Here is a 26,362-nt window from a genome sequence, read left to right as displayed (position 1 = left end):
TCATGAGGGAGGGGGGAGCAGGGAGGGAGGGGAAAACCTAAGGAGCTGATGACAGGGGTGTAAGTGGAGAGCAAATGTTTTGAGAATGATGAGGACAATCAATGTACAGATGTGCTTTATACAATTGATGCATGTATGGATTGTGATGAGTCGTATGAGCTCCTAATAAAACAATTTTTAAAAAATGCCAAAAAGCGGGACGTCTGGTCACCTTACTCTAGGTTCTTGCATGAAGTGTTAAATCTAGTATCTGACAAACTGGTCATCTTTTCAAAAGCAACTTTACTCCATTCTGAAATACTTTTTTCAGCTTAATGCCATTTATTTCCTATGAAAACTTCTAATTCTTGGCTCTAGTATCTGGTCCATATGCTTCTTTCAAAGCCAAATGTCAGTTGAATTCATTTTCAAGTATTTAATCTGTTAGCTTATAGAAATTGCTTCCCATTCATGAAATTTTATAATGTTGTACTTTGCGTCCCTCCTCCACAAAATGCTGTATCATTAGTTTTGCATTTATTTGCCAGTGATAGAAACATTTTCTCTTTTTTAAACTTTTTGCCCTTAGTCATAAGGAGAGCTGGTGGCACTGTTGAGGGAGGTGTTGGACTGTAAATTCAAGGTAGTGGTTCAAATTCGCCAGCCACTTCACAGGAGATAGGGCTACTTCAACTAAAACAGCGGTTCTCAACCTGTGGGTCATGATCCCTTTGGGGGTCAAACGACCCTTTTCGCCCGATTCATAACAGTAGCAAAATTAAAGTTATAAAGTAGGTACAACAATAATTTTATGGTTGTGGGGTGTCACCACAACATGAGGAACTATATTCAAGGGTCATGGCATTAGGAAGGATGAGAACCACTGTATTAAAACTTACACGTCTTGACAAAGATGGTACCAAAGAACTGGAAACACAGGGAATCCAGGACAGATGATCCCTTCAGGACCAGAGCTGAGAGTGGCAGTACCAGGAGGGTGCAGGAAGGGTGGGTTTGAAAGGGGGAACCGATGATAAGGATCTACATATAACCGGTTCCCTGGGGAATGGACAACAGAAAAGTGGGTGAAGGGAGCTGTGGACAGTGTTAAGATATGACAAAATAATTTATAAATTATCAAGGGGTCCTGAAGGAGGAGATGAGCTGATATCAAGGGCTCAAGTGGAAAGCGAATGTTCTGAGAATGTTGATGGCAACAAATGTACTTGACACAATGGATGTATGTATAGATTGTGATAAGACTTGTACGGGCCCCCATTAAAATGATTTTTTTTAAAAAAAGGAAAGGTGGTGCCAAAGACAAAGAAGGAAGTTCCAGTTCCTCCCAAAACAAGCCAAAGCAAAGGCTTTAAAACCCAAGAAGGCCGTGCTGAAAGGCATCCACAGCCAGAAAAAAAAGCAGCACCTTCCAGCAGCTAAAGTCCCTGAGACTAAGAAGGCAGCCCCAATACCCTCGGAAGAGCGCCCCCAGGAGAAACAAGCGGGCCCACTGTGCCATCATCACGGTCCCCGTGACCAGTGCCTGCCATGTGGAAGATCGAAGATAACAACACAGTTGTGTTCACTGTGGACGTCAGAGACAACAAGCACCACACCAAACCGGCTGCGAAGAAGCTCTATGACACTGACGTAGCCAAGGCTTTGATTAAGGCCTGCTGGGGAGAAGGCGGCCTATGTTCGACCGACTCCTGACTGACGCTTTAGATGCTACCAACAAAATCTGAATCATCTAAACTGAGCCCAGCTGGCTAATGCGAAACATAAACTCTGTGAATACACAATAAAACAGAACTTGTAACACAGACGGACTGAGTCAGACTGGACTTGATGGCACTGGGTTTGCAGTGTCTGGGGAGTGTCGAGCGTTGAAAACGTGGCTTACTATGACTAAGGACTACATTTTAATTGATTTAAATCAACACAGATGGCAAGTGATTAGTGTATTAAATACCACAAATCTAGAAACTTCCTGAAAGACAAAAATTTCATTTTTATCATATTTGACAGTTTACCAAGTACTGTTCATGCATTACCTCAACCTTTCCAACAAACTTAAAATTTTTGAAAATGTGTTATTACTTCTATTTTAGAAAACGGAATCCCAGGTAAGGTTAAAATGAAAGTTCCTTTGATTACTACAATTCTTAAACTTGGGTCATTTGGAGAATTACTAAAACAAAATAAAACCCTGTGCAAACTCTAAGTTTCAAACTTACCTGCCTCATTTTAGCATGGATATAGAAGCAAGAATAACCCAGTTGGGAAATCTTCTTGGCGAGCAATTCAACTCGCTGAGAGGAGTTGCAGAAAATGATCGACTGGTTTATCTGAAGCTGAACACGAGAAAAATAGGCATGAGAAGGAAAAACAAAGACCTTCAGTTTGTCAAGTCTTGAAACCATTGGCTAGCAAACAACAACAAACTTTTAAAAACATGGTCTCAAACTTAGAAGCGCAAGAGACCGAAGGATACAAAAAGTTATCAGCTTCAGATACTAATTTATAAGGTGGACTCTATCTAACCTCTTAACTACCACATAACTACCAACACCAGTAAATAAGTACGGTCAAGTAATTTTAGAATCTAATTCAAAGTACCTGTGGCTTGGTCGGTGCACTTGAGACCCACAGGTGAAATGGACTTTTGGGAAGAGCTGGCGTGCACCGTGACGGTGGGAGCAAGGACTGCGAGACTGCTAGTGCCCAGCAGCCGAAGTCCCGTACTTACCCTGGAGAACAGCGTGTTGAGGCAGTGCACTTTTTGGCGCTCAGTTACGTATGCGTAGTACTGGGTTACTCCCTTCAGAGTTAGTTCTTCCATCAGGTTAATCTCATAGGGTTTTTGTAAATGGGAATTCTGAAGAAAAAAAAAAGGAGTCTTATACTTAAAGGATTTTCTCTAACTGAAAATCTCTGCTTTTATCTGGCTAACTCTTGCTAGAAAGGATGCATCTATCTTCAAAACCTATATACATGCTCTATTGTAGAAGAAATAAGTTACTTAAGATGGGAGATCTTAAATTCAGGTATGTAGCTAAAATAAGCTGTATTTTGTCAGCCTGACACAAGAGCTAAATGCGCAATAGGAATTCAGTCAAAATACTGTTACAGCCTTAAAATAAAGATAAGTGCATGCATAGAAATTATTAATTTGATGATGGCAACAAATGTACAAATGTGCTTGACACAGTGGATGTATGTATGGATTGTGGTAAGAGTTGTATGAGCCCCAATAAAATGATTTCATAAATTAAAAAAAATATTTATTCATAGAAACTTGAAGTAATTCATATAGTGTATACAGGGCAGTCAACGTTTAATGACATATTTAAGTTACAATGAATCACAAATAATTTTTCTCTCATTGTGTGTAGCATCTTAACATGAGTAATGCATATATTTATAGGAAATGTTTCCAACCCCCAAAGACAAAGATCAGTTTTATAAAGATACTGATGCAAAGCAATGATAATGAAAACAGAGACAAAAGAGGGACTTTATGACTTACATCAGAATGGACTTTATTCATCAAAACGGAATCCGATCCTAATTTGTAGACCACTTGTACACTGATAATAATATGTTATAGGAAACAGGATGGCACTTTGACCAAGTACAGATTAATACTCACCATGAACTTCTGTACACTAAGAGGGAAAGTAGCGGAATATAGTAAAATCTGCCTGTTTTTAGGTAGCGTGAGAATAATGTCCTCCATTATCTGTACAAAATCCTGTGACAACAACTTATCCGCCTGCAGTAGAAAGAGTAAACAACTTTAAAAACAATGAAATACACCCTAAGTCTTTGGCTAATACTTAGTTAACAAATAAGGCACCATCTAACAAGCGCAACCGTAGAATGCTCCTGGTTGTGAGCAGCAAGTTCTTCACAAATTTTATAGTGCCCAATGATGCAGGACAAGTTCCCCAGTGATTTATAAGCTGGGCAGGCAACTCCTAAGGCCAGCAGTTTGAAACCAGCAGCCCATCTACGGGAGAAAGAGGAGGTTTTCTACTCTCATAACAAGTTATAGTCTCAGAAACCCACAGGGGCAATTCTACCCCGTCCTATGGAAGCATCATCAGTTTTGAGGTTTGGGTTTTTAAAACTGAGGGGGGACTAATCCATAATCCTAATTTTCTTGAGGTGAGAGCTCTTAGCTATAACCCTTGTTCCTTAAGTGTGGCTTCCATTTAAATGCATTATGGTGTGGGGCGTGGCTCAAGGGGAGTCCCTCTGGGACATGGGGGTGCAGTGAATGGTGTGACCCGTTGCTGGGCATGCCGACACAGTAGGGCACGCTGGGCCCCTCTAGGGTTTCCTGTGTGGGCTCCAATAAATCTCTTCCCTTTTGCTTAAAAGAAAGAAAAGAAAAGAGAACAAAAGGCATTATGGTGTGTTGGTTAAACGTACAAACTCTACCTGGGCTGAAATCTTGTCTCAGCTATCCTGGGAAATTACTTTAACCTCTTTGTACTTTAGTTTCTATACTATAAAATGGGTCTATCTGCAGAAGTAACAATACCTACTACATACGAGGGGGTACCCTCCAAAAAACTCAGAAAAAGCTCTGCTGGGCGAAGTTTTTGTAGTACGCATTTTTCCTGCTAGGCGAGCATAGAGCAACTCTTGCATCGCCTGGGAAGGTTTCTCTCTGATCACAGTGAATTTTTTCGTAAAAAGTTTCACTCAAACCTCATTTTTTGTGATGGCCAATTTAAGAGAACAGTGTGCGGCTGTAAAATTGTTTTCACTCAGGAAAAAAGCTCCAAATTGTTATGATGTTGAACACAGCTCATAAGGGCAGTGCTATGTGAAAACTCAAGTGTACGGCTGGTTTTCTCGTTTCAATAGGCGAAGTGTCGACTGATAACAAATCTTGTTCTGGACGTCCGTCAACTTCCCAAATGGATGAAAGTATCAAAATTCATGCATTTGTACTTGAAGACCAAGAACAGACCATTGAAGAGATGGGGGAGTTATCTGGACTGTCTTGGAGCTCGGTTCAGCGAATTTTAATGGAAGATTTGGGAATGAGAAGGGTCGCTGTGAAGAGACCCAGACCTTTTCTCCAAGGTCATTAGTGGTGACTAGTACTGTGCTACTCTGATGACCCCAAAGTCCACATCAATCAAGCCGGTGGGAGATGCTATCATCACCTTGCCCCCAAAAGCTCGTCAAGTGAAACCAAAGATCATGATGATGCTCATTTGTTTTTCTGATGGGAGGGGATAGTACGTTTCGAGGTCAGCCCACCAGGTCAGACTGTTATTCAAGCATTCTATGTAGAGCAGTGGTTCTCAACCTTCCTAATGCCACGACACTTTAATACAGTTCCTCATGTTGTGGTGACCGCCCCCCTACCGTAAAGTTATTTTCGTTGCTACTTCATCACTGTAATTTTGCTACTGTTATGAATCGGGTGACTGCGAAAGGGTCATTCGAATCCCCAAAGGGGTCGACCCACAGGTTGAAAACCACTGGTTCTGAAAAGACTGCTTAACAGGGTGTGACCAAGAGGCCTGATTTGTGACAGACGAGGGACTGATTTTGTTACCATGACAATGCACCTGCTCATGAAGCTATCTCAGTGTGCCAGTTTTTGACAAAAAACAGCATGTCTCTCTTGCCCCTCGCACCTTACTCACCTGATCTTTCTCCATGCAACTTCTTTTTGTTCAAGAATGAAGAGGGACATGAAAGGGCAGTGATTTGACAACATAGAAGACGTAAGAAAAATACTATGAGGTGCTGTCAGCCATCCAAACAAATGAATTTGAAAAATGCTTCCAAGAATGGAATGGCAGAGTTGACAAATGTATTACGCGTAATGGAAGAGTACTTTGAAGGTGATAAGGTTGTTTTGTAAAAAATTTAAACACATAGAGGTGGGGGGAATTCCGCGTTTGGGGGAGGGGGGGGACCTGCCTATGGTTGTTGTGAAGATTAAGTGGGGGGAAAAAAGCTTGTAATGTACTTAAAATGTAGGCACAGTGATTAATAAATATTAGTTACTATTACTCTTAAGATCAAAAAGTTTGGTTTGAATTAGATCATGATCAACAAACTAGCTAAATCTAAAAGACATGGGAAAGTAACCTGATTTTAAAACATTACACAGGGATAGATTTGTGAAACAATGCCCGGTCCTGGGGATACAGATACTTAAAGGTAATTACAGCGAGGTAAGGCAATAATACACTTAGTATACATCAAAAAACAAACCAAAACGATGTTAAATGGGTTGGGGTTAGAGATAATTTTTAAAACTTATCACTGAATGGAAAGAGATTCATATAAAGCCTTTGATTCATTCTGCAATTTCTCGTGTTCAGAAATACAATAAAACCTATATTATATGTATCCTTAAGAGAAAAAGGCAAGGCTGAAGTCCTAAGAATGTCCGTCACCTATTGACTTTAAATAATATATATTTTATAAGTAAAGGGGTTAGAACTGACAAGAGGGTATAAGCACAAATACCATTTGTATCTTTCACTAGCAATCATACGGAATAGCACAGATAAGGACTTATCCAAATAAAGAAACATTACCTCATCCAATACTATCATCTGGACATGATCAACCTTTGCTACTCCTTTCTTGATAAGATCCAGGATTCTCCCAGGAGTAGCTATCACCACATGCACTATACAAGACATAGAAAAGACATGTTCTCACTAACTTAAGCTTGGACAAAAAGAATACAGTAAAGGCTTGTTACCATATATACTCAAGTACAAGCTGAGTTTTCCAGCACATTTTTAATGCAGTTTTTGTGGTAAAATTAGGTGCCTCGGCGGATATTCGGGTCGGCTTATACTCGAGTATATACTACACACATTTTATGAGATATTTCATTGCAGAGATAGAAATAGCATCAAGAGGTATAAGAGATGTGTTTTAGACCATGGATCTCCATTACAACTAAAACTGGCTAGAGAATATTTGTTTCTTTTCTCTCTACATTGGGTGGTGGTTTCCCAAAGTAACTGCTCCAAAGAGGGGCCTCATTTACTTGGTTTAGGGCAGTCCCCAATGAAAAAGAGGCACCAGGCCCCTAAACAGAATAGTAATGCCTCTATTCTACAGCAGTGGTCATCAGAAAACTGTTATAAGGATCAAATGAGGCTAATTCCAAAAAACTGGGCAATAGCCAAAGTATTTCTAACCAAGAAATAACTATTATTCATATAATTTTACGAGGGATCTAATTGTTCACTCAATAGACTATTGTGGAGGTCTCTCCACGAAAACCAATAGAGATCAATTTTACTCTTTAATGGTTATATTAAATTCCATTCAGATCACGTACCACAATGCATAGTGGTAAATTAACCAATCTCCCGACACTTAGGTTTTTCAATAATTTAGAACTGCAAACCACATAATAAACTTTGTATATACAGCCTTGAATTTGTCCAATTATTTCTTCAAAATGTACTCAAGAAAGTTCTTTTATAATTTAGAATACAATGTCAAACTTCCCACCACAGAAAGTATCAATTATACTTTTCTGTGGTAAGAAAACCTATTTCTCTACAAAGTCATATTAGAATATTAGTTACTAATATTCTTCAGCTTTGCCAATTAGTTAGGTACAATTGATACTTTACTGTTTACATTTCTTTCATTACCAGTACAGTTCACGATCTTTTCAAGTATTACTATCCAGTGGATAAGCGTTCCTTTTCTTTATTCATTTTCCTCCAGCAGTGTTTCTCTGTCCTTGATACAGTTTTCACAATTTCTGAATAAGTCACTAAAAGACACCCTGTGGCTGAAGTAACACTCGAGGTATGACACTGTATTTCAATGATTTCCTACCTGTGTCATCAAGCCTCATTATGTCATCACGTAAATTGGTTCCTCCTGTGGTTGCCATCACTTTGGCCCCGCCCATGTGTTTGCTGACCTGGATGCAAATTTGACTGACCTGTAGAGCAAGTTCTCTAGTAGGAACAATCACCATTGCTGGAAAACATCAAGGAACAAAGAAAGCAAGGGGGAAAAATTAAAAACATGTATCATATTTTAAGATCTGGATACTGCGATATAGTAAAAAGTTGAGTAGTAATACACCTAGCAAATATATTTTCAAAACAAATGAATCCTTGAAAAATATTTTATACTATTCGAGATTTAGAGCTTTCTTCAACAATCATGCCACATTAAATACTGTCCTCTTCTTTAGTTACAAATCTGCAATGGCTTTAAGTTGGCAGCCCTGAGCTCAAAGCGTATTAACCTGTGTCACAAGTCTAGAAGAACTGAATAGCCCAGCTACAACTACTACTGAACTCCACAGAATACAGATCAAAGGGTGAAAATACAGGATAGAGGATAGATTATCCAAATTTCAAGGAATCCAGTTTCTGGAGCACTGCTTTGAGATAATCTTTAATCTGCACACCAAAAATATTTACTAAAAAAGGTTCCTAGTCTTTAACTCCAATATTTAAACCATCACTTTTAATAACTAAAAGCAGATCTTCAACCAACCTTGTATATTGTCCTTCTTCAGGTCTAGCCGTTCAAGTAAGGGAATGAGGTAGGCACCACTCTTGCCTGTTCCATTTTTTGCTCTAGCTAAGATATCCCTACCAGATAAAGCGATGGGAATACTCTCCTCCTAAAAAAGACAACACACAATGTCTTGTGAATAAAAACAGTACATATGGAAATTCTCTGAAATACACTGCAGAATGTTTAGTGTTGCTTTGAAGTGCTTCACATTAACATTTACATGAGAACCAAATAAGGAACAGATACCAGAACTGCTCCTCTATGTGAAGCCACACCCCAAGGTAAAAGAATGTGGGTGTGCACACTCGTATGTTTGCTCAGGTGTATGTGTAAGAGAGTCGAGTATCGACAATAGGGGAAGGTCCGTAAAGAGGAACCCCCATCATAAATGTGATTTAAATATATGGATAAAAAGGACATTTTACAATTTAAAACTGGTGAAGATGGCATAAGCAATTACAGAAAAATCCCACCAACTATACACAATATTTTGAGGCTAATAAGCCATTATAACAGTTTTGCATAAAGAAAGTATAATTTAAAATCTTATTTGACGTTGTGTTGCCTAACATCCATCATCTATGTCAGCTTCTATGTCTGAAATGTGCTCAATTCTATGCTAGTGTCAAAACGGGATGGCAGAGGTTTCTGACCTTTACCAGGGAGTGAGAGAATTACCATCAACATCAGCACAAGCCAATTTTCTATGAAGCAGAAGTCAGGCACACTTCCTCCGTGCTCTACCCTTTAAAAATACTCTGACACCGATAAAATGATTTTTAAAAAAATTCTGACATCAGTCCCTTCCATAGCATTCTCTATTTCTGTAGGGTCAGTAATTCACTGCATAGAAATCATAGACCATAATCACCACTATGGGTGTATTAGGGAAGTAAACAGGTTACACAACTCAGGATGAGGAATGATTCAGGACATAGTTCCATCAGGAGGATATTGTCTTAGTCATACCTGCAAGCAGGCCTCTCCTGAGCTCTTGGCCTGCCTCTACCCTCCTTGGGCAAGCAATACAAAGCTCCTTGGTTCTTCCGTTAAGAGCCTGGGGTCACCTCACTTCACCAGGAAATCTCCTGCCTAAAGCCTGCACTCAGCTGTAACACTCCAAGGTTTGGCAAGCCTAATTCTTAGGTGCTTGGGGGTACCTCGCTCTGTCAGGGAGTCTGCTGGAAAGCTCTTAGCTCTCCTTCTGTGGATCAGAGCTGCCTCACTCAGTGGGCTGGGCACTCGATGTGCCAGTCTCCTGAGGCTGCCTGCCTGCTCCCAGTTCTGACTTGGGCTCTCGGGTTCAACTTTCTCCCCTCTAAGGTCTCCTGTGTTTAGGAGTTTCTTAGCTTAGGGAATCTGAGTCTAAAGGTTCAACCCTGTTCCCATTTCTTCTGGGCAGTAGAGAGGGTTGCCTGTTGGCCTCTAGGATGGCTCATTTCAGCCCAGAGGAAAAGCAAAGCTGATCAATCTCCTCATTGGGGTTCCATAGTCCTTTATTTGCATGATCCCAAGAATGTCATTTTGAGGGGTAAGGTGGGTCACTCAAGTCATGGTCTTTTCAACCATTTTATGTGCATGTGATTTATGGTATTAATGAAAAATTCTGAAAGTACCATGGACTGCCAAAAGAACAGACAAATCTGTCTCAGAAGAAGAGTCCTTATAAGGAAGAATAGTCCTTAGAAGTGAGGACGGTGAGACTTTTTTTCTCACTCACTTTAAACATGGTCCTGGGAAAGCCCAGCTCCTGGAAAAAGACATGCTTGGTCATGCAGAGGCCAGCTCAGCTGGATGGATGATGCAACAATGGACTCACGCACCGCCAGGAAGGCAGCTTAGGACCTGGTGGTCAGTGCTTGCTTCTGCATACTAAGGGTCACTGCACAAGGTCAAGTCGGCACTAACCTAACCTGGGGGTAAAACAGGGTGGTACAACCTCATTCACAAGCTACCCCAAATCTCCTCATTGCACTGCAGGGTGCGCTCATTTGCAGAGTCCCACTCAGTCACTGGCAGTAGTTACGAGGCCCAGACAAGAAAAGCCTCAGGGATCCACGGAGGAGGGAGTCTCATTTTCATATTTTACTGACCTTGTCATGTTTTGCAGGTTTCTTTATGAACCTAGGATAATTTTCCCAGACAAATCCTGGGAATCCCACCAAAGTATTTCTGAAACTTACTGAAAATTAAACATACCTAAGAAAAAAAACCCAAGCAAAACTCGTCAAATTTGACTCATAGTGACCCTGTAGGATAGATTAAAACTGCACACTGGGTTTCCAAAACTGTGAAGCTTTCTTCCTCGGAGCAACAGGTGGGTTTGAACTACAGACCTTGTGGTTAGTAACACAACACTGTGCCACCAAGCTTCCTTTTACATGTGCACATACAGAGATAAATAGGCATGAGAAGAAACAGAACACAGAGGAAAAAGACACATGGCAGTCCCACTCCATAAAAGACTCTCCAGTCCCTCAATAATAGGGTTCCATCTTTATGATAGCTCTAGGATCCAGTAAAAATGCTAGCAAGAACTAGAAAAAGTTATTTCATCTCAGAAGAATTAAAGTGTTAATACTTTGAAGTGTTCATCCTGGACCAAATATCAACTAAAAAAAATCTACACTGTCACCCCAAATTTAACTTCAGGACTAGCTGGCTAGTAGTGCCTACTCACTTCTAATTCTAAAGCCTAACATAATGTTTAAATCAAGTAATTACATTTTAACGGCACACAGAATAACCATCAGACTCTACATGATCCCGGTTTCATAACTTGACTCAGAGTGGGGCTGTGTTTAGTTCCAGATTCAGACTTTTCTCAAGGACCAGAGAGGACTGTCAGTGTTGCAAGTATTGAGTCCTACCCTATACTAGTAATTTTGATACCGATGCCTTGGTCTTAAAATTAGAAAAGACAGTAATAATAGCTTATTAATAAAAGTCACAGTGGCAGTAGTTGATGATGCTTCTACAATTACATTAATTGCATGGAAAAAAACCCTCATTAGATTTCAGGGAAAGAACCTACTTTTCTCCTAAGACCATTTTCCCAGTGTTTGTCAAAATGGGCGATGCTGCCTCCTGGGAGTCACAAAAGCAGGTGCCTTACACTTTATCCTGGATTATGAGCTATAGTACACGAGTTTTTAATTGCCAGGATGATGATTAATTTTTTTCTAAAAAGGGAGCAGTGGGCCAAACAAGTTTGGGAATCCATGATTCTACCCTTTATGTTAAAATTTAAAGCATGTGAAACGTTTAAGTGATTTTTAGATAAAAATGTTTTAGAACAAGTGTTCAAATATATTTTCAGGGCCATTACCAAATAAATTTCTAAAAGTGATGGAGTAGGGGACTTCTTAGAAAAGTTTATGCTGCCAGTTTATGCCCTACATATTGAGGACAAAGCAAACTACTGCTACTGAATAAAAGAACCAAGTCTATTTTGGCATCCAGAGAATTATCATTCTCCATCACCAAGTAAGAGGAAGATACACAGCCTTCCATACTATTAGTTTTGCTTATGGTACGTATATTCTGGACCAAACTGAAAGAATGTGAGTGTACTGTGGACCTGATGATACTAATAGCCAAATATATAGCAAAAAGTTTGACTCATGTTTATTAAATGAATTAGAATTTGCAACTTGGTTTTTGGCCTTAATTCCTTGGCATGCAAATGAAATCCAACATATATTTAATTAAAAACCCAAATATAATGATTTTCAGTAATTTATTTGCTTTTACATTCCTAGATTTGAAAAATCATCCATATGGAAAGATTACTTTAGAACTGTTAATCAATTTGAAATGTTAAATTTACCTTCAAAAATTTCCAAATAATGCATTATGAAAGGGAAGAGTCATTGAGTTTTCAAGCCTCAAAACAGAAAGTTTTGCTAGTCATTATTAAACTACAAATTACAGTATATGGTCTAGTGATGGTAGTTCAGTATGTCTATGAGGGAAAAGCACAACATACTCTATAATTGTCACACTAACATTTGTTAAGGAAGAAAGGATCCCAAAACTTGAATTCTGTCAACACTCTGATAACCTCTGTGACACAGCCTGCCTCCCCTCAGATTTCTAGTTATAATACATGCCGCTGTCGGGCAGAGACCTGTGTAGCTTCGCATCAAACGGGCCTCCCTCTATCAATCATATCACCAGATGAGCCCACTTGGTGCATATATGTCCCTCATAACTCTATCAACAACAAAAAATACATATATATTCTCCTTGATTTTAGCATGCCACCACTGAAAAAACGTGTCAACAAAAAAATTCAAAACAGAAAGGAATTGTCATGAAAAGGTTAAAAATGGGGGACACATCTTTAACAAACCCTTTTAAAGGTTGGAAAATGTTATTCATTGCATCACAAGTGTCTTGCTGCTACAGACAAAACAACAGGCAAAGGCCCATTCCATTTACCCGTCTGAGCTGGAAGTTAAAACATAAATGTGTGGTAGAATGAATGGCTGGGAAAATGGAACAAACCTAGTGTATGTGCAATTTTTTAGTTTCTAAAACTAAGAGTTAATAAACGAGGAAGCAGACTCATCATCACTGACATAATTAGTCCCTTCTATGTCTTGGCTATGGGTACAGAACCCTCTCTAGCACTTTAGACTGCTATTGTAGACATCCCTAAGCAGCGTCAGAGGGGCTTTTCCATGTGGTCAGGATAACCCAGCTGCCAGAACTAAGAAAATGCTCCAGTGACAACATTCAGCTAGTGTACCTACCAAACTCCAAGCCTAAACCCAGGGGCAATGAGTTGACTATGACTTCTACTGATCCTGTAGAACAGAGAACTGCCCCACAGGGTTTCCCATGCTATAATCTTTACTGAAACACACGGTCACATCTTTCTCCTCAGACATGGCTGCTGGGATCAAACCAGCAGCCTCCCCGCTAGCAGCCCAGCACTTAGAACACTGAGCCACCAGGACTCCTTCTTCTATCTACAGCCAACATTCCATAGGCTGCTGGGGCCTCTATGATGGAGCCACCAAGGACAAAGTAGGAGAAAACTAAAATGTGTTTAATGCATACTATGTGCCTCAGCACTTAGTAACTGTTTTGTCTAATTTTAATTGTTTTGCCCCAAGGCACAATGCAAGAAATGCTAGAACCGAGCTCAAAACTTATGCCTGCAGATAACGATGTTGTTGGCAAGGATGTGGACAACCTGCAACCCTCATATACACCGGTGACAACATGATGTGGTGCATCAGAGGAAGAGTGGAAACAGGAAACACTGAGAAGTGCGATAAGCAGGTATACACCAAGGAAACTGAAGAGATGTGTTCAAACAAAATGTGTATAAATTGTTGCATTAAAAACCAAAACAATTTTTGCGGCAGCATTAATTTCAGCCAACAAATGGAGAGAACACGAAACGGAAAGAACCACACAGACAGCCACCAGAGTCCACTCTGACATTCTATTAAGCAGTAGGACAGATCCGGAGGGTTTGCCAGGCTGTGCAGGATTACTTTCTCCCTGGGCGAAGCGAGTGGTTTCTAACTGCTGATCTTGCACTACGCCACTAGGGCTGCTTTGCAGAGGATACAAGTGACTCTTAAATGATGGAGGAGCCAAATGAGGTATGATCCATACAATGGGGGTTTATTTGCAATAAAAATGAATGAAATACGAATACATGCCTCAACATGGATAAACCTCCTACCAATCATAAAAGGCCACATATTAAGATTCCATTAAATGACCAGAGCAAGCAAGCCTATAGAATTAGAAAGTAGAACAGGGTAAGGAGTTCTGGTGGCTCAGTGGTCACTATTTCGGCAGCTAGCAGCAAGGTCAGAAGTTTGAAACCACCAGCCACTCAGAGGGAGAAACACTGGGCTCTCTAATCACACAGGCGGTTGCAGTCTCTGAAACTCCCAGGGCAATTCTGCCTTGTCCCAGAGTGGCTATGAATCAGAATCAACCGGATGGCAGGGAGAGGGAGAAGTAAGTTACTGTGGAAAGGATTTCTTTTTAGGAAAAAGTTCTAAAATCATGCCGTTGACAGCCTAATTCTGTGAACATATTAAAAACCACTAAATTGTACACTACAAACATGTAAATTGCCAGGAGTGTAATTCACATCTCAAAAAAGCGGCTTTAAAAGCAATACAGACAAACTTTAAGGCCACCTAACCTGAAGTTCACATTCAATTATAAGGCCCAGGGACAGATTCAATAGATATTTGGTGCATTCTGGCTACCCAGTATTCAGTTCTCTTTCTTAGTAAGACCCAGGAATCCCTGGGTAATAGTTGTTTTTTTTTTAATTTAAATAAGTCATTTTATTGGGGACTCTTACAGTGCTTATAACAACAAATTCAACTGCTAACTGAAGGCTGGAGGTTCAAGTACACCTAGAGCTGCTTCAGAAGAAAGGCCTAGTGATAGAGACTGGTGAGAGTCCCTCAAGACAATGATCTTTAGTCACCCTCAGGTCTGTAAGTGAACTCATACCTGTGTTAGAATGATCAAAAGGGCAGAGGGTTAGTAAGAGAAGAAAACACAGAGAGGAAGTGGGGTTAGTGATGACACATTTGAGGGGATGCAGTGGATGAGTTGAGTCACTGTGAGTGAACTGTTGAATGTCAAACTGATGATCTGTTCTTTTAAAAAAAATTATTTTTTTTATCTGTTCTATAAACCTTAAGCTAATTCACAAGACTACCCCTGCCTAAAAGCTTTGTTTATACGGCTCATATCTGATCCAAACAATGAAAACCCTTAGAAAAGGTGCTTATTCTACTTTACAGAAAAAAATTCATGTCGGACTGGCAGAGGGAATGGAGCACTAATTATCTATATAATGTACCAATACTGGATGCATAAATAACAAAGTCAATATTTAATCTGAGCAAAGGATGGGAAACAGGAGCCATTAAGGGTGCATTGCAGGAGCTGCGGTGGAGCAATGGTTAGGATGGGGGGACAGACCTGACACAACATGACTGATGTGTCCTCCCATAAAGTTTACAGACTAGGAAATGTCTGAGACAGTTGCACTGTCTTACAGAGTTGTTATGAGTGGCAATCCACTCAGTGGCACTTAAGCAGTCCATTAATGAAGGCTACTACTATCTGAGGAACAATTATTGGTCTCTATTGGTGTACGGGAAAGAAGCGTGAAGAAAATTGAAGATGCATGGAAACAGGAAAACCATCAGTCAAATGGACCGACAGATCATGAGAACTCAGCTTCTACAACCTGAGACAAGATTGTGATAGGAGCCCTACCTGCCTTGTGGATGTCTCCCCAGTGCCTCACATGTTCTAAGCCACTCCATATGTGTTTGCCCAAGAGAAAATGCTCTGCAGCCATTGCATTTTTGTTCTCAGCTGAGACCGAATAGTTTTACAAACGTAAATGAAGACAGTCATATACGTGAACTCATCCCTGTGTTAGAATAATGAGCCACTCACGAATCAAAAGGGCAGAGGGTTAGAAACTTGAGTGTGTGTGAGGCAAGGTTATCTATGTATGTATTACACTTGTCTTTTTTCATGCTCTTTTCACTAAAAGGCCAACTAGAAAAGAACACACATAGTTCCCAGTCTCAGACTCCAATAAAATCAAAACCCAAACCATTGCCATCAGACTGATTCTCACAGCCACCCTAAGAGCAGAGAAGTGGCCTATAATGGGGTGGGGTGGGGTGGTGGTGTTGGTTTCCAAGGGTGCAGTTTTTACAGAAGCAGATATCCTATTAGTTACATCATTACTACTATCTTCCAGTAACAGAAATGGAAGCTCATTAGAGAAATATGGCTGATTGCAAAGCTGGGCCAGGGTAGGCATGAGAGAAGTCTGGCATTATTAGTCATGCCAGAAAGGAAGACCGTGTGTAGGCAAAGTGAAGGAGGTACAAGTTCTCACTGGCCAAATCTGGGACAATCTGAATACAAAAATAGCACAGGAAACAACCAAGAACTCAAGAATGATAAGAAGGGAACAGGTGACGGTCCTTGCTTACAGGGTCAATGGTGGAAGGAGTACTAGAGTCAAAAACTCATTTTGTAATTTTCACAGCAAAGATTAGATCAAGGAAAAACCATAAATGAGCAGCAGCAGTATTCAAAAAGCCAAAAGGTCCTAACAACTCAAAGGTCTATCAATGAATATATAAAATGTGGTATATGCACATAATGAAATATTAACCGGTGATAAAAAAAAAAGGTTGAAAATACCGATAATATACTACATTGTGAATGACCCTTGAAAAACGATGCCAAGTAAAAGATGCCAGACAGAAAAAGCCATAAACTGTAAAATCTCAATTCCATGAACTATTTAGAAAGGTAAATCTACAGAGACAGCTGATTGGTGGGTGCCAGCAGTGAGAGGAAGGAAGGAGTGCTTAACAGGTACAGGGTTTTTCTTTCTGGAAATGAGGAAATGTCAATGTTATAAAAGCTTTAAAGAGCCTTACTTGCTGTATTAAGATATGCATTATTCTGGCAGACTGTAATTGGCATTGTCAGTGATTTATTGTAAGTTTTGCCTGATAATCAACTTCCACTGCTTATACAAATAGCGTCCAGTCACATAAGAATTTATTCTGTACAAGTAGATAATTCAAGTATTGCAATATGTAGTTAGCCTACACTTGCTCAATCTCCTTCTTTCAATAGTGTTTTTAAAAATTAGTACCATGGGTTAATCAGTGACACTATTAACAGAAAACGCCTATGTTCCAGGGATATGACTGATAAGATTCTATACCATAAATTAACAAGGATGTCTCTAAGATAAATCAGCGGCAGGTAAAAAACAAAGACTCAGGAGTGGATTTGGGCTCACACTTAAACTGAACTCCAATCTAAGAATAGTTAGTTCTTACGACATGGCCCTGGCTTGATACTTGCTCTCGCGGAGGAAGCACAGAGGCGAGTGCTATAGTCAAGTGTGAAGAAATTAGGTAGTGCCCCGCTATCAGAATAGCACCTAGGGTCTGAAAGGCTTGTTTCCAAACAAGCAGTCATGTAAGTGGGGAATGCAAGTTCACATGGAAGAAGTACATCAACATCTGTGACTCAAGGATTGTAAATGATATAACCCAAATGCAAAAAAGAGAATAGTATCAGGTCTCAAACTTTGAGTTTCTGGTTTGCAGCAGGTTACGGATGGCAGTGGAAGCCCAAGATACATTTGCAGGATCTATACAGGAAGTACACCTCTGGTGACAGACCTCTAACTCTAATTGAGGAAGGGGAATAAACTAAACTGGTTACCAGACAGAGTATTAGAGAGACAACTTTAATAGATTAAAGTGAAAACTAGGACCTGAACAGTTAAAACCTTGTCATTTGATTTTTCCCTCTGATATTTTGTGTTTTTTCTCATATTGGGTTTATCAATGTTGTATTTTGTCATTGCAGGTAGCCTTCTTGAATTTTTGCTATATGTTTTTCGGTATATGAACCCAGGATTGATGAACCTATAGAAACAACAATTATTCCAGGAGGATAAGGAGAAGGTGGAGGGAGAAAGGAAGAACCGATCACAATGATCTACATATAACCTCCTCCCTGGGGGATGGACAACAGAGAAGTAGGTGAAGGGAGACATCAGTGTAAGACATGAAAAAATAAAGATTTATAAATTATCAAGAGTTCATGAGGGAGGGAGGATGGGGGAGGGAAAATGAGGAGCTGATACCAATGGTTCAAGTAGAAAGAAAATGTTTTGAAAATGATGGCAACAAATGTACAAATGTGCTTGACACAATGTATGTATGCACAGCAGTAAGAGTTGTATGAGCCTCAATAAAATAATTTTTTTTAAAAAGAAACAACAACTAGAATAAGCTCCCAGCGGGGCGGGCCGGGCCGGGGAGAAATGGGGAGAGCTGTTATCAAGGAGTTCAAGAAAGAAGAAAATGTTTTGAAACGGATTTTGGTAGCAATTGTATAATACTGATTGATGTGGCTGAACTATGGAATGGTATGATGTTTGGATTAGCTCCTAATAAAATGGTTTAGGAAAAAGAAAAATGACTGAATAATATGCCACATATATTTTTCCTATATTCTAAAACTAAAGTCTAAACTAAATCAGGTGGTTCTTAAAAAAAAAGATTTACAGAAACTCTAGAGAAATGTTCACAATATATTAAAGATATTCAGACCGAAAGATTCTAAAGACCAAGTAATAGTTTGGCTTTTCTAGTACAAAAATGCCTGCCTTGAGCACTAGGCTCCTCCTTCCCTCCCCCGCCCCGCCCAACACTCCTCCCATGGAAAAGTGCCTCAAATAATATCCATGGGTAAGTTCTCCTCACTTTTCTTTTTTTAAAAAAATGTTTTGCGTATTTGACTCTTAAGACTTATCGGAAATGTTGATGGCAACCTATGTACAAGTGTGCTTAATACAACTGAATGATGGACTGTCATAAGATTTGTAAGAGCCCCCAATAAAATGATTAATGATAATAAAATGAATTATCTATACACGACCAAACTGATGACCGCAACTTGAATGATTAGCTAGGAACTTTGAGGGGCAGTGAATTTATGTCAATCGGGGAAGATCTACTTATAAAAAGCAGATAAGAATGGCTGCACAATTCTAAGAATATAATCAATGTCACTAAATAGTACACAAAGAAACTGTTGAATTAGTGTATTTTCTAAAACAAAATAAAAGTTAAAAAAAAAGAGATTATGAGATTTAAGAATTAAATGCAATACCTAACTCTCAACTGGATCCTACACAAAACTACAAAGGACATTTGGGAGTCACCAAAAAACTGCAATACAACTGCAAAGACAGAAATATTTTTATCAATGCTGATCACTGTATTTCGGTCATACAAGAATACCCCTATTCTTAGAAAATATACAGTGAAATATTTACAGGTAAAAAACACACACCATGATTTGATCATTTACCCCTAGCAGGTTCAGAAAAATAACGTGCATGTGTGTACACAGAGGCAGACTAAGCAGAGAAAATATGCTGGTCCATTATACCATCCCCAAAGATCAAAAGAAAAGTCTTGACTTTTATAAAATTACACAGGGGATAAGAGAGAGAGGGAAACATACCTGAATAGGAGATGGTTTTTCCCAGCCCATTTCAAAAATTCCCATCAGTAACTCCCGTTTCAAACAATAATCTTCAAACTCATTTCCTTTTGTGGAGGTCACGTCCTAGCCAAACAAATGAACAAGAAATATAAGGTACAACTTTGTTCCTTTGGAAGGTACTCCGGTGGGGCTGTTGGGTAAGCACCGGATGAGTAACCACACGATTCATGGTTCCAATCCACCAGCCACTCGGAGGGACAAAGAAAGCTATCTGTCCCTAAAGATTTACAGTCACAGAGTCCCTAGATAGGGTGGGTATGAATTTTGGGATCTCTCAGTGGCAGTGGGTTTGGTAGGGTTTGGTGCTCCTTTGGTATTTAACATGCTTTAAGAAACTTGTCTGGGAAGCTAATTCGTTCCCAACTCCATCTGAAAATGTAAACATAAGCATACTACTTCTGTCTTGGGCTATATATAGTTCAACTATTCCCAGAGAAAAACCACTTTCTCCTTCAACATACACAAACCACAACCAAACCCACTGCCACTGAGTTGATTCTGACTCACAGTGATCTTACATAAGGTGTCCAAGACTGTACATCTTTACGGGAGCAGACAGCTTCATCTTTCTCCTGGAGAGCAGGTAATAGGGCTGAACCGTTTACTCTGCAGTTAACATAGCCCAACACCCAACCCACAATACCACCAGGGTTCCCTTTCAACATACACAAGTCATTTAAAAACTAGGCTTGAGCACATTATTCTCCAGACTGGTAGAATATACTGTTACCTCTATAATTCTAAGTGTCACGGTATCAATTGGAAGTCACAAGATGTAGAGTTAAATCCTGGTTGCACTGCTCATTTTAATCACAAATATGCGTGGCTAAGTCAGGTTTCTGAAGTTCAGAACTCTTGACATTTGAGTCAGAAAAGTCTCTGAGAGGGTTCTTATTTCCACAGTTGTGAGAACCAAAAATGTCTCTAGACATTGCTCAATTCCCTTTGGAGGCAAAATCAGCCTCCCACAAACACTGGATTAAGTAAAACAGCATTTCTGAATGTCAGTTTTCTAATCTGAAAAATGGAGATAAAATCTAACCTGAAACATAACAAGAGAATTCAGTAAAAATGTCTTGACAACTACTAAAAGAACTCCATAAGTTAGATGGTAAGATGTATATGTGTATATATGCATTTTGTAATTACGCAAATAAGTCACTATTTCAAAAAATGGTGAACATATTTGGTGTATACCATAGGTTCCCAAACTTATTTGGCCTGCTGCCCCCTTTAAAGAAAAGAAACAAGTGTTTCTGTACACACACACACACACACACACACACACACTCGCACTCTCTCTCTCAGTCCGCCCTACCCCCTGAGCAATTAAAATTGTCCCATAGGTACAATTATGATATATATATATTATATCATAATCCAAAGTAAAGTGTAGTAATCTGTTTTTGCAGACCCCCACCCCCTGCCTAAGCATTCCAACACCCCCAGGGGGCGATATCACCCACTCTGGAAAACACCGATCTATAGATGTTGATGTTTTATCTTACTTATGAGAGCAAATAGTCCTTACTGTTACTTCATCTCCAGAGTTTCTACATGTTCCCCCTGGACTGTTACTAAAACTTACCGAAGTTTTGATTCTTAGATCCTTTGGAGGGAGTTTTAAAGTCTTTTTCCAGTCGTCACCAGGTCTACAGAAAATAGAGTAAAACTGAAATTTCAGAACTCATAGCATTAGAATATAACACAGATAATTAATCTCAAGTATAATTATAATTTGAAACAGCCACAGTAACCATACATAGTTATAGTTACTTACTTACTTAAGAACATAGCTAGAAACAGTGCCAAACAACTTTAGAAAAAGTTTTTTTTTTCTTACAAGGAACAACAAGCTAGAGGACGGACCACAACATCAAGACGCAGGTCGAGTATCCATCCATCCACTTAACAGAGGTGTACGTGCAGTCTTCACACTGGCAAGCCGTAGGTGCCGTTTTAGCTAACCTACACAAAAGCGTGTTCTGTCCGATTCGTTGCCAACAAAAAACATTAGGTGGCTTCTGTAAAAGGCTAAATTCTAGTTTTTCCTTTAAGACTGGATACTTTTAGCAATACTGGTTCCAAATTCCAGCTGGATAGCCATCTGGCAGCACTTAGCAACTGGAGTTTAAAACCAAGCAGTTGTCCCTTTGAATAGCAAAAAAAACAAAAAACAAACCCACACCCAAAGGACACTATAATGCAAAATAGGCCATCTTAGAGAGCAGAGCGGTCTCCTGGTTTCCAACGCTGTCATCTTTAAGAAAACAGACGGTCACATCTCTTTCCTAAGGCCTGGCTGCTGAGTGCAAGCCAATTTTTCAGCGTTGCTGCTGAATGCTTTAACCACTGTGCCACCAGAGAGCCTCAAGTAGGCATTTGAATTTGTCACTTTTGGTGATTAGTTAAAACCAAGAACTCTAAAATTTTGGGTCTGACTTTCAAGTCCACTCTCCTAGTGTTCTCAAGTTTGCACCACTTTTTTCCTACCTTTCATATAATAAAACTAATATTCAGAACATCTAATGGAAAACAGTTAAATAATGTTTGCAGACAACAGTCTTTTCAGTTGTGTTGTTTTTAACCTATCTTATATAATTAGGGCCTCTAAAACGTCTTGATTTCGAAAAATGAGCATTTATTTAAAGCTAGGACTCATATATCCAAGATAGTCTTAACACAGATAATTACTTACTACCTAAGTTCAAGGATAACATCAAAGTTCCTAAGCAAAAATGTTAGTTCATCCTAATAGACCTGTCACATTATCAGTCGAGCAGTGAATGAAAACGGAGATGAAGCTAATGCAGAATCAGCCCACATGGGACTCTGAGGTCACAACAGCACAAAGATGAACCCCCTGAAGGGAGAGAGTAAGTGATGGGGCTTAGGTACTAGAGAAGGGTTCTAAGACAGTTAATGGGATCCAAACGCCTTCATGGAAGACACTTACGTTCACTGATATTTGCAGAAGCAACAGAATTGAAAACAAATAATTCAGCCGTGGGAAAGCAAAAAAAACTTGCCCTAAATAAAAATTGTTTAAACAGAAAATAGTGGTGTCATTTCATAAGCTTTATAGGATTCAATCTTTAAAAAGTCTAAATTTTACTAGCCTATTCATGTTACCAAAAGACAAATTAAACTAAAAGAGCATTATTAATTTCTAAAACAATCACCATAAACATAATAGAATACGTGTTAATGCCAAACAATAGACTGTGTGTCAATGCCAACGCCAATTTCCTCAGAGACTATTTATTTCAATGTGACTGATCATCCTTTTAGGGCACTAGAGAACTATACTGCAGCAGTATCCATTCTTGAAGGGGCTTCAAAACGTTTGTGCAAAGTGGAATGAAAAGAGATTGGGATTTTTTTCATGGACATTTTGAAGCCCCCTTGAGTATCGCATCCTGGTAGCGTAGGAAGTACTTTGTAAGCACGGAAGGGATCTACTTTATACTGAGAGGCAGTTAGCTCAGTAAGCCAAAACTGTGTGACAGTGTCTAGAGGTTAATCAATTTATAAGGCTAGATTCTTAACAACATAGTCCAAGCCTCAAATGGGGTTAGTCTTAGATACTAATTTTCCATTAACTATATCGATAAACATAACTGTATTTTTAGCTTAACAGTTAACATTAAAATCATTTGACGTGTGTAGTTAACACATAACAAACAGCCTACAATTTTTCAGTTTTGAGGGAAGAAATTGCCTGTGGGGAGACTAGGCTCTTTTCAAAAAAATCGACATAACAAAAAGGGTTGAAGACTATTCAGCAATGGGCGCTTCATGTGCTTTTTTAAGAGTTTTATTTTGTGTGTATAAAGGGGAGAAAAGTCTTTTTAAAATAAAGTTCCTTAGACTACAAAAAAAGGTATGGATGGAGTTTCTATGAGTGAATATACTTACAGCTCAGAAGGCTAGGCAAGTATAAGTCTTTAAATTCAAAACCTGAAATTGGCTTTAAGTGGTGCTTATAAACTAAAGTAAGGCACCCTTGTAACACTAGAAACATATACACTGGCAAAAATAAAAAGAACTCGATTACTGCAGTCACACGTAGCAAACTCAGCTGATACCTTCTACACTGAGATAATTATGACAGCCAGAAAGGTTTCAAACTTGGTATATACCACTGATTGCCTGTGTTTATTATTGAACATGCTGTAATTAATTATGGAGAAATCTATTCTGTGCTATTGAAAATACCTAACCCACTGCCAACAAGCCAGTTCCAAGTCACCAGGACCTACAGGGCAGGAAGCGTAGGACTGTTCTCTGGGTTTCCCCGACTCTCAAGTCTTTATAGGAGCATTTCATCTTTCTCCAGAGGAGGGACTAGTGTGTTTGAACAGCCAACCTTGGCATTAGTTGCCCAATGCTTATGCCCACAGCACCACCAGGGTTCCTTCTGCAAATAGCTAGTAGGCATAAAACCGTGCTCTCTACTTGCCAACAGTTAAATAAGGTATACACAAAGCAGTTGCAACAAAGTAACAAAAATAAATCTTCTTCGTCCTCAAGTGTATCATTACTTAACACTTACTTGATAGCGGTGGTCATACTCTGTGCTTGCTGTTGAGTGCCATTATTGATTGTGTTGGTGTTTTTCAGCTGGTTGATCTGTTGCTGTGTCTGTGTCCCCCCTCCGCCAGGGCCACTGCTGGGTTTCACAGGGCCCCTCAGTTGACCATTTTGACTGGATAGACCCATTATAACAGGGTTCTCTGTTCTGGCCGTGCTCATGCTGTGTTATTTTAAAGATGTCTCTTTCAAACTTCAAAACTTTTGAAAGTCAGTACAGAAACTGTAATAACAGTTTATTAAGCTCTCCAAAACGAAGAGATAAATATAAGTCTTGCTCAATAAATGAGTCCTTTATTGCAATGCAGGCAAGCACCTGTAAGTCTCTGAACGGTCAGCAGCAACCACTTGCTCTCATGCACCGACTCAACTTTTTATTTTTAAAAAGCCCTCTATCAAGGTTGAGTTTTTCTGAATTCACTCACTTCAATCTGAAACAAACAAAAACCAGAATTAGCAAATACAGGAAAGTTAGGAGGAAAAAACCCCTTTTGCTTTCTTTTAAAATAAGTCCTTTAAAGGGAATCCCTAAAAGAACTTATCTTTTAAAATAACGAATTAGGAACAGTTATACTTACACAAATTACTATCCACTAGAAAAGACAAAGAAAGATGAAGGGCCTCAAAACGAAGCACACTGATCAATCTCAAACACTATAACCAAAAAATCTTAGTTCCAAGCAGGTGGAAGGATTAGAAAGATACTATAAACCAGCATTAATTGTCAAATGATAATCTCATTTCACTTTCTTCCTTGAATTTTTTTTTTGCTTCCTTGAATTTTTAAAAAGTTCCAGCAACCTCTAAATGTCAGTGTTTCACTATACTTAGTAATTGCATTACAGTGCAGTCGTGTCGCACCATTTCCTTCGTGTAAATATACACATTAACAGAGAAGCTTTTTTCTATGTCTGATGGCAACTAAGAGTCCTTGGAGAATTAAGCAACCGTTCCTTCTGTCGGAACTCTACACTTTCTGGAAAAGTGAAAAAACAAAAACAAAACAAAACAAAACAAAAAAAAAACGCCAAAAAACTAACAAAAAACAAGCACCTCTGTGCCCGTATGAATTAAAACTATAGAAGAACTGTAGGTACGTATGTTCCTTTTCCTGTACGTTTTTACCCCTTCAAATAGTTAAGAAATTAAAGGATATGGGCAAGTCAGCATCTCAAATTTTTTGCTTGAAAAACAAAGGAATCTTTAGCTACTTTTAGTAACATCTGAACACTAAAAAACTCGTATAACTTTTTTTTCTTCAAAAAGTATGTCCTAATTTAATGTAACACTGTGGTTCAAAATAAAAAATAAAAAAAACAACAAAATTTTCTATGTGATAAGACATGTGAAAAGCTAAGCACACTAGCGACTTTAATAAACCCAATAAACCCAGAACAGTAAATCTAATTCAATATACTTTTAAAAAGAACTGGCTTAAAAAAGAAAAGTCAGCTTGCACCACTGTTAAATTCTATCCCCAAACCCAATTTTTAAAAACCATAAAAGAAAAGCTTAATTACAAAAGCCAAGTTTTTAAAAAACCATTTTTTACCCAAAATACACTAGTCTAGTAATCAGTGATATTTGCCATACCTATGGCTTCTTAAATTCAAAATTATGAAGTGCTGTTTTATTATGTCCTTAGACAACAGATCAAGTTGCTTCCAAATTCTCATGAGCACATACACAGGGCTGTATGTTTCTAAAGTTTCCCTGCATCTGACTGAACGCTTAAGCTGACTCTGGTTCACAGGCACCGCATTTCAGTTTCAAAGGTAGTCGAGGGCTTCTTGCATTGACAGATTTATAGTATTGTGATCTACAAGATCACCAAGTTCACACATAGCGAGGGCTGTTGGGTCTGGTCTGCAAGGCGCAGAGGATGATAAGGGCAAGTGCTAAAAATTCAAGGATATTATATATTACTATCCATCCTGCACAACAGGGCCCCATTTCCCCCCAAGATCCAAAATGTGACTCTAATAACGGTGCCCCTTGGAATTAAACTGGTGTGTACTGCAGCTTTGGGTCTCGGAGGGGGAACGTATTCCTTCGGCCCCTTCCCAGCTTAGGTTTGCAAATTTTATTTCTAGATTAAAAAGCTACCAAAGAA

The 26,362-nt window shown here is 39.2% G+C and overlaps 1 protein-coding gene across 2 annotated transcripts in view; it reads right to left on the bottom strand.

Moving 5' to 3' along the window:
- The window catches only part of DDX6 (DEAD-box helicase 6), a 33,749-nt gene extending 9,041 nt beyond the window's left edge, over positions 1-24,708 (bottom strand). Inside the window, exons 1-9 of one of the 2 annotated variants that reach the window (XM_045283595.1) lie at positions 24,212-24,708; positions 21,245-21,308; positions 19,615-19,719; positions 8,506-8,635; positions 7,831-7,977; positions 6,558-6,652; positions 3,632-3,754; positions 2,729-2,857; positions 2,217-2,333 (exon numbers count right to left, since the gene is read on the bottom strand). In XM_045283595.1, the coding sequence (XP_045139530.1) occupies positions 2,217-2,333; positions 2,729-2,857; positions 3,632-3,754; positions 6,558-6,652; positions 7,831-7,977; positions 8,506-8,635; positions 19,615-19,719; positions 21,245-21,308; positions 24,212-24,411 (1,110 nt within the window). In that variant the 5' untranslated portion in view covers positions 24,412-24,708. The remainder of the gene's footprint in view (positions 1-2,216; positions 2,334-2,728; positions 2,858-3,631; positions 3,755-6,557; positions 6,653-7,830; positions 7,978-8,505; positions 8,636-19,614; positions 19,720-21,244; positions 21,309-24,211) is intronic. The other variant, XM_004712778.2, reaches the window with a different exon arrangement.
- Positions 24,709-26,362: the final 1,654 nt, after the last annotated feature.

The sequence above is a fragment of the Echinops telfairi genome, unplaced genomic scaffold (genome assembly GCF_000313985.2).
Source record: "Echinops telfairi isolate 266 unplaced genomic scaffold, ASM31398v2 ScPeMD7_7463;HRSCAF=8501, whole genome shotgun sequence".
Taxonomy (NCBI): domain Eukaryota; kingdom Metazoa; phylum Chordata; class Mammalia; order Afrosoricida; family Tenrecidae; genus Echinops; species Echinops telfairi.
This window is presented reverse-complemented; position numbering and strand designations above follow the sequence as displayed.